The sequence below is a fragment of the Gadus chalcogrammus genome, chromosome 3, assembly GCF_026213295.1.
Source record: "Gadus chalcogrammus isolate NIFS_2021 chromosome 3, NIFS_Gcha_1.0, whole genome shotgun sequence".
Classification (NCBI taxonomy): Eukaryota; Metazoa; Chordata; class Actinopteri; order Gadiformes; family Gadidae; genus Gadus; species Gadus chalcogrammus.
The window spans coordinates 4,238,503-4,254,039 of NC_079414.1; the positions used below are offsets into that span (position 1 = coordinate 4,238,503).

Sequence of the window (15,537 nt, forward strand, 5' to 3'; positions counted from 1 at the left end):
TCTGCCAGGCAGGCACACGTAAACTGCAAATTAGACATTTTTGTACGGAATCTGCCTGCTTATGAAATGCGCGACATCTCCGCCCAGTGCCCATCCGCTGATTTTCCATCAGCAGTCACATGTGCGACCATCCCTGTTGCGTAGGCCTATGCCCTCACGGATGAGGTTTCGTCGAACAAGTTAATGATCGGTCTATAATAAGACCACGTTGGCTATGTAATCGATGACAACAGGGGACATTTCATAGTGGTTGGTGAAAACCAGGACATTTTTGCATCCCGACAGGCTTGTGTCGGGACTCAGGACGCGCAACTCAGAATCTGGACGTCACCTTAAACTAAACTAGACTGTTAACAACGTAAATCACAAAGACATTATTCGTTGCTATTGAAGTGATTTACAATGATTCTCTCCAACTGTATACTCTGACATGAAACTATTGTGGTATAACACCCCCTTACCCTTTGGGTCATTGTTTACATTTGTCCAAGTACCATCAGTCTGTAGCCTATGCAAGAACCCACAAACGCACGTCTGAACGCTTATGCTACTGCTTTCATTGTTGATCATCAACACTGACTGTAGCCTAGTGTAGTGATGATGTAGCCTAGTCTATCTTTTTTTCTAGAATTTATTTACAGATGCAGGTACAGCATTGCACAGCGATTTGCAAGGTAAATGAAGTGCTTGGTCAGAGAGCTGCCCTCACATAGCCTCTATTTTTTCTGGTGTGTATTTTACCCTGCGGTTGAAGCATCCGATTGGCTGGTGAATGTGACTGCTAGAGCAGACGTAAATTAAAGCTACAACACTGTGAATCGACCTAGTTCATGCTGCAACCACCACTGCCACTTCATGACGTCGACAAATATAAAATATATATAATATACATGTAGTTTTTATTCATAAAAGTGGTGGTTCGGTTGCACCACTGGTTCCGGCATCTCTGCTGTCTGAGTTTTGACATAAATCCAGTCTGTTGGCTTTGGTTGCTGGGTCTTATTGAGTGAATGCTGGCCACGTGGATAAAAAAACACGAGCAAGTGATATTTAACAATTATTCGCCGAAGGCGAAGTGAATAGTGGGGAATAGTTCCCCACTCTTCAAGGAGCCTGAGGTGAATAATTATTTTAGTACATACTGCCTGTGAGCACTACAAAAGTAAACAAGCTAACACTTTTTGCAGGGATTTATTGGTTTTTATTAGCGAACAAGCGGGACATTTTGTGAGGAAAGCAATATCCTGAGTATGAGATCTCAATCATGGGATATTGCCCAATATCCCAAGATAGCGAACCAATCAAGCTGAGCCATCTTAGGAGGTTCAAGTGTAGCATATACTAATTCAGTATATTTCGTAGTTCTGTAAAATCTGTGCAGGTTGAGAAGGTGATGTTTAGAAACATAGTTGTCATGTTTAGCTGCACTATTTCAGGCCATATGAAACATATTCACACTGTCCCTGCTTTACTATTTAGATATGCCAAAAACAAATCAATTGTTTATTTCAAAACGTTGTGATCATTGATTTGCAGAAGAAAAGACAGACTTAGTACTTTGTTTCAATTGTCATTGTGCGGAATCGATCCATAGTTCTTTCCAGATTAAATACATGTACTAACAAGTGTATTCATCAACCAGTTATAAAGGTTTTGCATAAGGGATTATGCATATACAAATATATATATTTAATTCATAAAATGCCAAGTGGATTTTCCAAGAGCACAAACTGCTTTAGTATTGGACAGCAGGTAAAACCAACAGTGACTTGAGTAAAGAAGGTAAAGAACTTTGAGTGAGCGCCAATAAAGATTGTCTTGAGGCCAGTGTTTAATTTTCTTCAACGTTGAACCCTATTCTGGGGTCTATTCTGGTGTCGCAACAGGGCAGATAACGAGTGCTGCGTCATTCTGACCCGACTTATTGGTGCACGGGCTGAAGAAGGGGTGGATCATGTCATCAAAATGATCCACAAACGTAAAGATGAGCTTCTTAGCCTCCACATCGAAAAACGACACCTGTCCTTTTTCACAGTCGACAAACACGCCGATGCGCGAGGGTCTGAGGCTGAGCGCCAGGGGCGTCGCCGGCTCGGTGCGGAAGGCGTATTCTGTCCGGTCCCGCAGGCTCAGGAACCAATAACCCTGCGCCGGACTCACGGTGATCTTGCCCTTCCGGTTGACAGAGTGGCTGGCCACACCCAGGTCCCAGTCTGTCTTGTCTCCGACCTTCACCTGAGGGACAACAAGGCCTGGTTAATGTCACTACAGACACACACACACACCGACACGCACACTCACACACAGGGATTTAACCTCGTCGCTGGTGAGAAAAAAAGGTAAATACATCAAAGTCAGAAGTTGTACAGAACACAACTATGTGTACTTCAGACCGGTAACAGTCATGTTGGACAGGTGGGGGGGAAGTGGAGAGCGTGCCCACCTCCCAGTAGTGTCTCCCCGAGGTGAAGCCCTGGCGTCCCAGAACACACACCACACGGTCAAAGCGCTCTGCCGTGTCCAGCATGGGCTGGTGCCGGTCCCCGCAGCACACCTGCTTCCCATCCACTGCGATGATCAGCCGGGGATGGGCCGTGTTGGGGTCCAGGGTGACGTCCTCTGGCAGGGGAGGGGAAACAGGGTTGGAATCCTACGCCATTCAAACGGTCTGGATTTAGATTAGGTGTGCTTTTATGTCTGTGCGTGTATTTACCTGCATATTCCTGCACCCTTCTCACTTCTGCAGAGGAAAAATACTTTAATTTTGTGATGACAGCTGCATGGTTTTACCACTAGACAATCCTGCTGTCTAACATGCATTCAGTTCCTTCAAGTTAACTTGTGGTTTTAAAGTGTGTGGTGGGAAAGTAAAGGTCAGAAACTTACTCGGAATGATCCGGGGAACAGATTGCTCTGAAGAAGCATGCTGACCTAGTTCATAAAACGTAAAACATTGTTTACTTCAGTAGGCTACAGTAACATGTGCTATTGCAGCCAACCCTAAACCTTACTGATGCTAACCGACTGACTTATTTAATTTCCCTGAATACATAATCTTCAAATGTTCAATGTAGACAACCAAAGATTATGCAATATGGCGACAAACCGCTTAACAGGTGCTTAAGGTTGCTATGCTCTACAATGAATAGTACTATATAATAAGTTGGATAGTTTTTGATGTAAAACACACATGTTAGAATAGAACGTGGATTTGTCACATTGTGGTAATGGTGCCGAAGAGCTAAGAAAGGCCCTTAAGAGCTAAGAAAAGCAATTAAGAGATAACAAAAGCACTTAAGAGCTAAGAAAGGCACTTACGAGCTTAGAAAGGCAAGAAAGAGCCTACAAGGGCAATAAAGAGTTAAGACAGGCACACACTTCTGGGCAGCACCAATGGTACAGGAATCTTGTAAAGCATGGCATGTGTATGAAGTTTGACAGCTTGAGGAGTTATTCACTGTTAGTACAACAGGTATTTGTTTCATAATCAAGCCATAAATAATGGATATAGTAAAAGGTAGACAGACATTTCATCTGAGAAGGTACCCACCTGTGCTGCCATCGGTCCTCAGCACCAGCTGTGGCAGTTTGCGGAGCTCCTCCCGGTAGCGCTCCATCATGTCAGTGACCGTCTGGAGTAGAGACCCTGACGTCACCTCAGAGTTCAAGTGGGTCTCCGACCATTTCTTTGTCTGTGGGGGGCTGGCAAGAACGGGAAACGTCTAAAGGGAGGGAGCAAGGTTAAAAGGTAACATGCAAGTTGTTTGTCATTCACTGTTCACTTTGCAGATTACTTACTTAGCTTATAATGGTCAAGATCTTTGATTTAAGTTCACTGATTCTGATCTGGCCTAACGACATGAAACAGAGGCTGTTATAAATCTATTTAAAGAACCAACTACTTTGAGATCCAAACAGACCAAACCAAACGCTGGATATTGCATCAGTGATGACTTCAAATTACATTAAATTCAGCTAGTAACGTTGATCTCTAGTGAAGAAAGTCCCCAACCCTCCAAATCAGCTAAAGTGGAGGGGATGTCAAACTGAAGGCACACTTGTGTTACGAGTAGACAATACTGATATCAGGCGAGGCCCGTAGAATACAAAGAAAAATACAGTTACTAATAAACTATACTATAGCTCAAATGCTTTGATATTTACATAACTACTTTAAATATGAAAGGATATTTGCATTTTATACGTAAGTTAAGGTGGGTATGGGGGGGTCAGCTCTATATTCCCACTGGTCCCACAGCCATATGTTCCCACATTTCTAAGTATTTGAGGCCCTATGTTCCCACAGCCCTTTGTTCCCATATTTCTAAGAATTTTGTTATTTCTAAGAATTTTTCTCAAAATGAAACCCTATGGTCCCACATTTCTATTATTCTATTCATTTTTCTGTTGATTACTAGACTAGAGTAGACCAGACCACAGCGTGTTGTTTCTTAATTACAGGCGAGGAGTTTAAGGCCCACAGCTGTAACTGCTTTTAATATCTGCTTACAACGTTCTCAGTGCAGTATTCTCTGATCCGCTGAAAACCTTGCACCTGATGCGTCAGTTTCTTGTGAAAAGTTCAGAGAGAGACAAATAAAGTTTAGGTGGTTCAGATAGGGTGACCAGACATCCTGGTCACCCTATCTGTCCCAACAAAGCCTGTTGGGACGCTAAAATGTCCCCGTTTCCACCAACCACTATGAAATGTCCCCTGTTGTCAGCGATTATATAGCCAACCTTATAGCCCGATCATTTACTCATACGCAACAGGGATGGTCGCACAGTGGAATGCTGATGGAAACCAGCGTACGCGCACTGGGCGCAGATGTTTGCGCATTTCAGAAGCAAGGAGATTCCATACAAAAATCGATGTCTAATTTGTCAGTTTGCCGTGTGTCTGCCTGGCACAAATGCTCCTATTGAGCGGATCTTTTCCATAATGAACAATACTACTTGGACTGACGAGAAGAACGGCATGACCATTCCCACCTTAAAGGCGTTGCTTGTTGCACGGGCCGATTTTCAGAAGCTAGCTCGCTCCTTCAAATCACCAGCAGCGAGAATGAGTGGCCTAATTTTGAAAGAAATCTAGAAATTTTATGCATAGGGCTGTGGGAACATAGGGCCTAATTTTGAAAAAACTTTTAGAAATGTGGGAACAAAGGGCTGTGGGAACATAAGGCCTAATTTTGAAAAAAAATCATAGAAACGTGGGAACATAGGGCTGTGGGAATATAGGGCTGTGGGAACATAGGGTTATGGGAACATAGGGATGTAGGAACATAGGCACGCTCCCGGTATGGGAAGACAGAGAGGTCATGATATGTTTTGATAGATTGATTGATAGATCAATGGCTCAATCTGCCTGCTTGTTTCCCCCCCCCCCCCCCCCCCCCCCCCAGTCGTACTTCCAGGAAGGTGATGTAGTCGTCCGTTTGCGCCAGCTGAATCAGCTTTGCGCTTCGTTTCTTCAGCTGGGCTATCTCCAGCTCCAGCTCCCGGACCAGACCCTGGGCTCGCTGCTCGGCCAAACGCTGCTGCATTTCTATTGCCTAGGATCAGACCGCGACACGCCTGGGCTTTAGTGTGGAGTAGTGAGAGGTTAAAGGAGGGCCACCAGAAGGCGCTAGGGCCCAGCACAAGCCTGTTGGGTGTGTATACTACTGTGTGTGGAAAATGACAGCGTACACATGTGCAGAAAAGGTGGTTACCTCCAAGACTTCTGACTGACAGCGTTCCACACAAGACATAAACTGGGAAAACACCTGCACACTGCCTGCCGTCTCTCTCTCTGCACACACCTGGATCCAACATGGAGAAGAGGAGGCTGAATCTGCTTCCATCCATTCATACACACAGATATATATTCATATATACTTAGTTATTTAGCTAAATAGCCTATATATGAAAGTGAAGTACATTCGAGGGTAAGAATAATCAAAGAATTAAAGGTTGGGTACGGAATTTGCTTTTTTGGCCATTTTTGCAAAATTACTTGAAATCCTTATCATAACCCGCTTACAGCCACTGAGTTAGAAGTACTGACATGAAAATTAAACAAGTCAATCATCTGTGGAACGGGCAGGGCTCGAAAAACTCCAGCCAATCATTGGATTGCCACCTCGTCGCATTGGACAGTAAGTACGTCAATCAACGGTCGTACTGCACTCCCCCTCCCCCGCGCCCCGCGCGCGACCCCTTCGTGCAGTACTCGTGACCCAGAGCTCGTGACCCAGAGCAAGCTCCTGTTTGTTGTTATCCTGCGGTAGCTACTGGAACTAGTTAATCCACATTTGGACCTAGCAGTAGAAGACAATTTCCATGGCAGACAAGACGCCACCATCCCCACCACCACCACCTCCACCAGCAAAGAGAAGGAAAACTCTTTTTCAGAGAGTAATTGATAATAAAAACGCTGAAAGAAAAACTGAAATCAAGAATAATCCTAGGCGCTGCTTTTGAACGTTTGCGGCAACTGAAAAACCGATGCTTGTGTGGCGGTTGACCTAGTTTCAAAGTTTATACCGTTTATACTCGGTAATACCGGTGTTGAGACGAGTGTATTACTCGTTGTGAAAATGTCCACACCGCAGCAACCCTAGTGAAAACCAGGACTTCCAATTACAATTATATGAAACAAACATACATTTTCTAAAAATAGTAATGATTTATGTGACCGTTTAATGTTTATAATATCTGGTGCAACCATAGCCGCGAGAAAGTATTCTCAGCAGGGGGTGCTGGAAAAAAACAACTCAGCCTGCACTAGACTCGCAACTCGTTACATTGATAAAAAAGATATATAGCAGCGCAGCTCAATTACACCAGTGCATGCGCGCACAGTTGAAAATCGATCGTTGTGTTCACTTCCTTCACACCATGGTTCACATCCAGCTGCTCACAGAACAAGTTTAGCGCACCACCGCTACCCTCACACTTTTTCATATAACCTTTTTTCAGCACTAGGTCATATGAGCATTAAATAAATGCTGCGTCTCAAAATGCCTTGGACAGCAGCGAGGATGACTCGCTTTGCCACGGGCCGAAACAGTTCGGAGCGACCACAGCCAGAGCGAACACAGCGGGGCAGAGGAGTGTCAGGAATAGTCTTTGGTGTACACATCAGTACGGCCTATTTTCACTACTGTTTAGTGGCAATGCAGTGTTTATTCTATGCCTTTTTATTTTCGTATATTATTTCAATGAATACAATTTATTATTCATAAAAACAAGATCTGGTCTTCAAATCTTTTTTCCAAACATAGGTCGTCTTACAATGGGGTTTGTGTTTATATTCGGACCAATACGGTACAGCGGGCGCTCACATGACGTTAAGCATTTCCTGGTGCATAATGTGACGCTTCAGAACCTAAAATCCCGTTTCTCCCCGTTGACACGACAACACATAACCGGCGTTTTCAGAAATCTCCACTTTGGCCGGAGTTTTTAGAAATGATCGTTTTCTGTGATAACAAGACAGGGCCTCGGACAGGGGGTGTTGCAGCAACCCCAGCACCCCTACTTCCCGCGGTACTGGGTGCAATTTACAGCTGAATGTAGTGCCATGTTGTTAAACGAAAACCTACGCTAGCCTGGCTCGCTCTCGCGCATCTCTGTTCGCGCTCGTGCATGATTGCGCGTCCAGGTACTTGGAATGGGTGGAGTCAGAGTCAGCATTGAAGGAGAGGGGGTAAGACCATTTGAGTTGTGTATTTTCAAAATCTGCTGGCGTTTCGCAAATCGCGTACCCAACCTTTAAGTTGTAATTGGAGTAACTGTATATAAAGTTATAGAGCAGCACAACCTAGTTGAAAAACAACTGAAGAGAGTTTAGAATGGCCATCAGAATCACAAAGGTGTGTGTGTGTATATTTATGAAGTAAATGCACACATCAAACCAACGCGATCAAGCGACCGGCAGAGAAACAAGTTTTATTTCTCTGTTCCGATCCATTCCATAATGATATAATCTGAGACGGTCAGTGGCAACATACGCGCTTACATTGAGTGAATATCGCCCCAGAGAACCACACCGCAGTCTTTTGCCAAAGATAACCGCTGAGGTGTTCTGGCTCAATACTGGACCCATCTTAAAGATCGTTGCCCGCATTCGTCCACTTAGAGGCCAAATGATCGGAACATAGGCTCCATGTTGAAAATCCAGGAGTTTTCCTTCAATTCTAGCTACTCTAAAGAGGAAGAAAGTGCCTTCCCAGAGTAATAGGGGCCGTGTAGTCTTACACCTCAGCTCCATTTTTGCCGCCATGGTCTTGTACAAAAAGAAAGAACTTTAAAGAAGACTCTCCATCTAACTTTTGGTTAGGTTCCTGACACCAACCCAAACATGCATCATTGTTCTGTCATAGACAACTAAATCACTTAAGTGCATCTGTATTTTCCTACACGAAGCAATAAGAAAAGGATATGGAGCTGATGAGATAGGAGCTGGTAGAAACTGCAGACTCTAAAACCTTTATATCTTTCATTGCTCCCTTTATTTCCTCCATTTTCCTCTCCCTCTGTGTGACCAAGTCCTTGAACTCCCCCTCTGTGATCCCCAACTGGGACTGTAAAGAGAGGAACGTGGAACAGCAATGGTTTCAGTCAGTCCCAGGGTCTTCTGCAATGAGGCCATTTCACAGGTTTGATTTGAGATTTGAACCCCCCCCCCCCCCCACACACACACACACACACCTTCCTCATCTGCCACTCCCTCTTGGCCAGGGCGGCGCTGTGTCCCTGGTGCTCTGCCGTCTCCAGACAGGAGCTGCACACACAGACCTGGTGATTGTGACAGAAGTAGTTCAGGCCTCGCTGGTGAATGGGGCAAAGAGGCACGTTGGCGGATGCGTCAGCTGGATCGCTCTGCGAGAGCCTTGAGGAGAGAGAGAGAGAGAGAGAGAGAGAGAGAGAAAGTCCAACTCGTCATGCAACAATTTGATGTCATCACCAAGTCCCTTTCTGTCACTGTCATACTTTTGGTATGGAGTCGGGACAGCGTTCAAGTCCTCGAGTTCCAGACTCTCATTTTTTCTCATCTTGTGTTCTCGTGTGTACTTCTGACGGCTTGAATGTTGTTTTTTCATCTGTGGAGCTGGTAGGACTTGTTCATCGGAATGTAAAGCAATATAGATAACATCACATGAAGGGGTTAAGTTCACCGTTGGTAACCTAATACCTTGACATAACCATGTGTTGTACCTTCTGCACAATCTGTATACCTGCCAGAGGGATGCGATGCCTCCTCACTGCCCTGCACAGGCTGAAGCCGCAGCTTCATTTCGGCCATCACGTGTCCCGGCATCTGCCTCGATGGGCGATGATGGTGAGGATGTTTGGCGTTGCGCAGCCCCTCTTCTCCGCCCTCCCTGGAGGATTCTCCAACTCCCACCACCCCACTGAAGCCCTCTGACTCTGGCCCCCCCTCGGACAGCAGCTTGAACTGCTCTGTGATGTCCTTGAGGGTGCGGTTGATATGGAGCTCAGGTCGCCTGCGGTACGACTCTTTGCAGATGGGGCAGAGGAAGGCCTTATGGCCGGTCAACTTGTCCCAGTAGCAGGAGATGCAGGCCAGGCAGAAGCTGTGTCCGCAGGGCGTGGACACAGGGTTGGTGAACATGTCCAGGCAGATGGAGCAGGTGAACTGGTCCTCGGACAGGAAGGACACCACCGATGACATGGTCGCTACTTGACCACAGACGAAGAGAAACAGACGCTGAGGAGAGTAAGATCAAGATGGTTAGATTAAGGGAGATGTATCGAATATACTCGTATGTAGATGGATGGGATTTGTGGCTTGGTCTACATGGGATGTAGTAAAAGAATATTTATCGCTTCTGTCGTTACAGTAAGGATGTTCGTAAAACCAAGTGCAAAGCTATAACAATCGCTATGTTAACCCATTCCCCAAATACAGCAAAGATAGCTAGGATAAGATGCTACATAACTAAGTACTATAGCTAAATTAGACATAAACTAAGTCTGTACATTAAGTGCCAGGACGTCAACATACAACAAATAGGAGGGGTGGGACTGGGTGGCTATGCAGAGTCTAGGTCTGAACAGGTGAGTCTTGAGTCTCTGAGCACCTTTAAAACAAGGTCGACGACTTTTATGTTTGCTTTAGTTTTCTGCTAAATCTTAAATACATTGCACTTTCTAAAAAGCTTTTTTAACTTTGCCTTTATTTTCTATTTTATTACTAAAATGCCTTTTTAACTTTCCCTTTATTTTCTATTTTTACCAGAAAGATACATGATCTGAAACCAGAGAGAAAGGATAAGGGTTTGAGACTCAAGTTCTGTCTGGCTTAGAGTCCTAGAATCTGGGTTGGAGTCCCAGAGAAAGGACCAAGTACCTTTAGGTCGGGTTGTAGTCCCAGAGAAAGGCCTGAGTTTTGTTTGGGTTAGAATCCTTTGGTTCGTGGTTAGAGTCCCGACGTGTGTCTAGGTTAGAGTCCTAGAATCTGGGTTAGAGTCCTAGAATAGAAATTGACTAGAATCCGGGTTGGGGTCCCAGAGAAAGGACCAAGTTCCTTTTAGGTCGGGCTGGAGTCCCGACGTGGACACCAAATTCCTTTAGGTCGGGTTGGAGTCCCGACGTTGGTACCAGAGAGACTGTTTATCTGATCTTAAATACATTGCACTTCCTATTTTACTCATTTCTTTGCATATGTTTTCTTTTACTTATCTATTACTTTATTTTATTGTATGACAATGTTTATATGTGAAGCACTTTGAGTCCGCCTTGTGTGTGAAAAGTGCTAGATAAATAAAGTTGCCTTGCCTTGCCTTGCCTTAAATATAGACCATGAGATCTAAAAACATGAGAGTTCTAGGAAGGACCAACGGTAACTTTGTGATACTCTTTAGTCGTTGTTTATGAGTGTTATAAAAAAATGTATAGGAAATGCGCCACACAACGTAGAGTAATACTATAAGTGTCGGATAAGCATAACCCTCAATCGGATATGTACATCAAAATACACCACTGCTCAGACGAAGATCCACAAAAACACTGTGTTAATGATATAAGACTGTAATTAAGGAGTGAAATTAGTAGCCTCTCCTACACACTGCACCTTTGAAGTAACTAATTGTGTGGATTAAAATAACATTCTGCAATGGAATGCAATGTTGCTATCTGTTGCGTCAGCATGTCATACTACAGAGCTCGGGACGTGAGATAGGGGGACATTTTGTATAAAGCACACACGCACTTTAGTTAAAGGTTGGGTATGCAATGCTCTTTTTTGGCCATTTTTGCAAAATTACTTGAAATCCTTATCATAACCCACTTACAGCCAATGAGTTAGAAGTACTGAGATGAAATTAAACAAGTCAATCATCTATGGAACGGGCAGGGCTCGAAAAACTCCAGCCAATGATTTCCAGAACCACCGAGTGGCATTGGACAGTAAGTACGTCGATCAAACAGTCGTACTGCACTTCCCCTCCCCGCTCCCCGCGCGTGACCCCTTCGTGCTCGTACTCAAAGCTTGTGACCCATACACCTCCCGCACGAGTTGCACAGTGGGAAATCCCCCAGATTTATTGCTTCGTTTCACGCCCCCTTTTGGTCGTATCCTCTTTGGCTCTTGAGAGTCCAGAGAGTTCAGTGAGACTACCGTACGACTCAACAAACAAAGATGGCTGCACCCGTAAAGAGATGTATTTTTTTTGTATTTGTACCACGTTAGTCATTTTAATGTTGTTTTCAAATGCTCTTACACTTGATTACATTGCTGCTTTAATCCGGTCAGTCACCAATTTATGCATGCGTCTCTTTGTGCGTGCCATACAATTTAAAGTTTTGTTGTTTGTTTTCGAGCTAGTTTGCTAAAGAGGCTAATGTAGCTAACAATAACAATGACTAGCCAATGACTCACAAAGAAAAACGGGAACGCTGTATGTGCTACAAGCCAGGAAATTACATCACAAGAGCGACTCGTGCGGATTGTGCACGATGCATCTCAAACACACTATAACCCTCGTCGTGTCCAAGGGAGGCGTGCCGCGTGGCTTCAAGAATGACGTCATCACGCAAACCAGCGAGTTTTAGCGACTTTTCAGAGAACCAACAACACAACGCATGCAAATGAGGCGTGGTTATGTCACATTTGACGTCTTTACGCAAACTAGCGAATTCTAGCAACTTTTCACAGCACTAAAGGGACTTCTTGTGTGGTTTTTTTGGCAACACTGGTCACGGCACGCTTTAAGTAGAATGTACGCTCCACTAAAGCTTGTGTGGGCTTAACACGCCCCTGCTCTACGCTATTGCATTGATCAGACAGTTCCATGGACAGAAGGAGGAGCCCGGGAGGGGACATGAGTAATTTTTTATATAAATTAATATAAATGAAATGCAGTTGAATCTGAATATTGAGATGCATGCCTTGTATTTATTTGTGTTTACAAGAGAGAGAAGAGAGCGTAATGGAGAGAGATGGATGTCACAGTTGTTGATGATTGATAGTCAAGCTGTAGCCGCACATGCACGCACAATTATATGCCAACATCCATCCATGATTCACTCTCCCGGCGATCCTGTGCAAGGGCTAAGGGCAGGGCCAAGGGCTGAGGGCCAGGCAGCGAGAGGCCTACAGTATAGGGGTGGGGAATTGGAGTATGATAGTGTCTTCTAAAGGCATATAGGGGTGGGGACTTGATGTATGCTAGTGTCTTTAGAGGTCTATAGGGGTGGGGACTTGGGGTATGCTAGTGTCTTCTAGAGGCCTATATGGGTAGGGACTTGATGTATGCTAGTGTCTTTAGAGGCCTATAGGGGTGGGGACTTGATGTATGATAGTGTCTTTAGAGGCCTATATGTATGCAAATGTCTTGAACAAATATGTCATTAGTTGACGCTGGCATCATTAAAAACGTAACCTCTTGTTAAATCAATGTTACAACAAGGATGAGATTCATTCATAGATATAGGGATATTCATTCATAGTTCATTCAACTTAGCAGAAATGCGTATATTAATACCCTGTTCCGTTTCTTATGAAATGAATAAAATATAAGATTCCTCAACGCAGACTAACATGTATGCACAAACTTATTTTGGTATTGTCATTGATACTCATTTGTATCGATATTCTACAGTGTTGGGTATGATCAAAAATAATGATCTGGTTAATATTTCATCTGGAAAGGACACACAGACACACAAACTATATATATTATGTAACAAGGTATGCACTGTGGCAAACAGCAGTGACAGAGAAGGGAAAAAGATTGACTCCTGATTATGCAGCCTAGAATTATGCATTAAGATCGTTTACGAAAGACAAAATTTCAAAAAGATTCAAATCATTGAAATGACTGACAACTGTTGTTTTGTCGACATTCTGTGTACAATTTAACATACATAAAGATTGGACAGTTATACTCAATAATCCACGATGAATTAGCCATTGGGGATTTTTATGTTTGACCAAATTACATGACTTGTTATTTGTTCAAAAGTAAATGAATGATTACTGCCAATAAAATAAAACAATATAGGATTTATTGACCTTAAATGTTAACTTTCAATAATCTTTAACCACCCATTTTGTTGGCTTGCCCTCATGCACACTCACGCACGAACACACACACACACGCTCGAACAGACGCACGCACGCACACAGCCATCCACACACACCCATGCATTCTTCTCACATATTTTAAAGACAGGTCCTACATTTTCTGTTAGAAGTTGTTGTAAGAAAAGCATGCTGAATGTGTTTAAAAGTAGGCTATAGTACAAATTTTGCTTCTCAAATAAAATCTTTTCAATGTCCTCCCATAGGCTTAGCGTTACACTACCAAGTTCCAGTTTCTCAGGTGTGATAAATGGGACTTATTGTCATAGGTATGGCCTCATGCCAGAATCCTCCAACGATGTTGACAAGCCAGCTTTCAGTGCATTTGAGAACAGTTTTCCTCTTCATTAGCATGTCGACCGACCCTGTTCACTCCACCTTAGAGACAAAGCCTAATGTTCTGTTACAACAACGAAACGCTGAGCTGAGATGTGGTTCCCCTGAGCCGGGTCAGGGAGTGAGCGGAACTAGAGGTTGTTACCGCAACAACCAATGTGCTCAACTTCATACCTCACCTGGTTAACTCCGTTCTCTCTCTATGGTTATTCCTTAGCAACGTGCAGTCTCTGTATTCTGAATATATAGGTTTCTATTCAATGAAGTAGGCCTACGCACCTGTTGCGTTCTCCCACTTCCTTAGAGCCGCTCTCTGCTCTCTCAGGTAAGGTTCCTCTCAGGTTTGTGTGCGTCGCTCTCCTCACCACTGAACCCCTGGCCCGTGCCCGCCCACCATTCCTCTCCACGTCTCACCAAACCGGCTCGACAGGTGCACCTACTCACGGGAACATTCCAGAAATACCTCTTTCAACTTTCTTGAGCACGTTATGATGGTGTTGTTTTCGTTGCCCGCTCTCTATCCCGCTCTCTATCCTTCTCTCTATCCCGCTCTCTCATGTCCTCTAACCTGCTCTCTATCCTTAATCCCGCTCTCTATCCCGCACTCTGTCATGCTCTTTATTCCGCTCTCTATCCTGCTCTCTCATGCTCTCTACCCTTTTAAAACCTTTTAAAAATCTCTTTCCCCGGGCGCTGCACTGCGGCTGCCCACTGCTCGGGTGTGCCGGTGTGCCCCCATGTATGTGGACCTCCGACCAGGTCACTCCTCTGTGTGCGTATGTGCAAGTGTGTATGTGTTCACCGGCTCCCGGATGTGTCAAAAGCGAAAGGATTCCCCCCCCAAAAAAAAGGTAAAATAAAGGATAACTTAACTTAACTTAGGCTATCCTGCTCTCTCACCTTAACGAAATAGGCTGCTTGGATAAAAAGGTTAGGAATAATGTTTATCGGAAGTATGTAAAATATAACATATAGAATATATAGAATATAGCTTCCAAAGGTCTACAAGATCAGATTGAATATGCTTTTTTATTTTTTTTATTAAAACAATATAAAATAGCAACAGAGTTGTTATGTGCAATTCCAGAAGCATGCAGGTGACATGACATGAATGTTGCTACTGATGAGCATGTTGACGTAAATGTCAATCAACCTCAACAATGTATAGGCCTACGTGCCACGGCAAGTTTCGCAGCTCTTTTGTTCTGGCATAAAGACAAAAGCAGGAGCAACAGGCATCATTGAAGAGGAAAAATATATGACATAAGGGAACAGATAAGGAAAAAGGAATGCAAACCGAGTTGAGGCAGAATCTGGCTTTACTAGAATCATAGCTTTCAGCGGTCATAGTTTATACAGTTGCCGATCATGAACCAAAGAAAGAAGTTCAATAGGCAAACTGTTTTGAAATAAATATCCTATGTATATTACACATTTGTATTGATTTCTCTGATGTCTGATCGGGTATTAAAACCTCTTTTTGGTGAAACAATGTACCAACTTTTGTTACTATTTTATGATCATGTAGGGTACACAGATTGTGTCTGAAGAGGCTAAGGGTGTGTGGATGCGAACTCTCTTCCCATGATCCTCCAATGCATCATTAA

The 15,537-nt window shown here is 43.9% G+C and overlaps 1 protein-coding gene across 2 annotated transcripts; it reads right to left on the reverse strand.

The window, feature by feature from the left end:
• Positions 1–783: 783 nt before the first annotated feature.
• Positions 784–14,282, reverse strand: btr01 (bloodthirsty-related gene family, member 1). 2 transcript variants are annotated; one of them, XM_056587102.1, is made up of 11 exons: positions 14,210–14,282; positions 9,225–9,718; positions 8,698–8,878; positions 8,475–8,570; positions 5,715–5,804; positions 5,412–5,555; positions 3,551–3,722; positions 2,887–2,931; positions 2,714–2,740; positions 2,444–2,619; positions 784–2,235 (listed from the first exon to the last, which is right to left on the reverse strand). In XM_056587102.1, the coding sequence occupies exons 2-11, from the start codon at positions 9,680–9,682 to the stop codon at positions 1,867–1,869; spliced, it is 1,758 nt and encodes a 585-aa protein (XP_056443077.1). In that variant the 5' UTR covers positions 9,683–9,718; positions 14,210–14,282; the 3' UTR covers positions 784–1,866. The 2 variants fall into 2 exon arrangements, with proteins under 2 accessions (XP_056443077.1, XP_056443078.1); XM_056587103.1 differs by having other exon boundaries at positions 14,110–14,259.
• Positions 14,283–15,537: the final 1,255 nt, after the last annotated feature.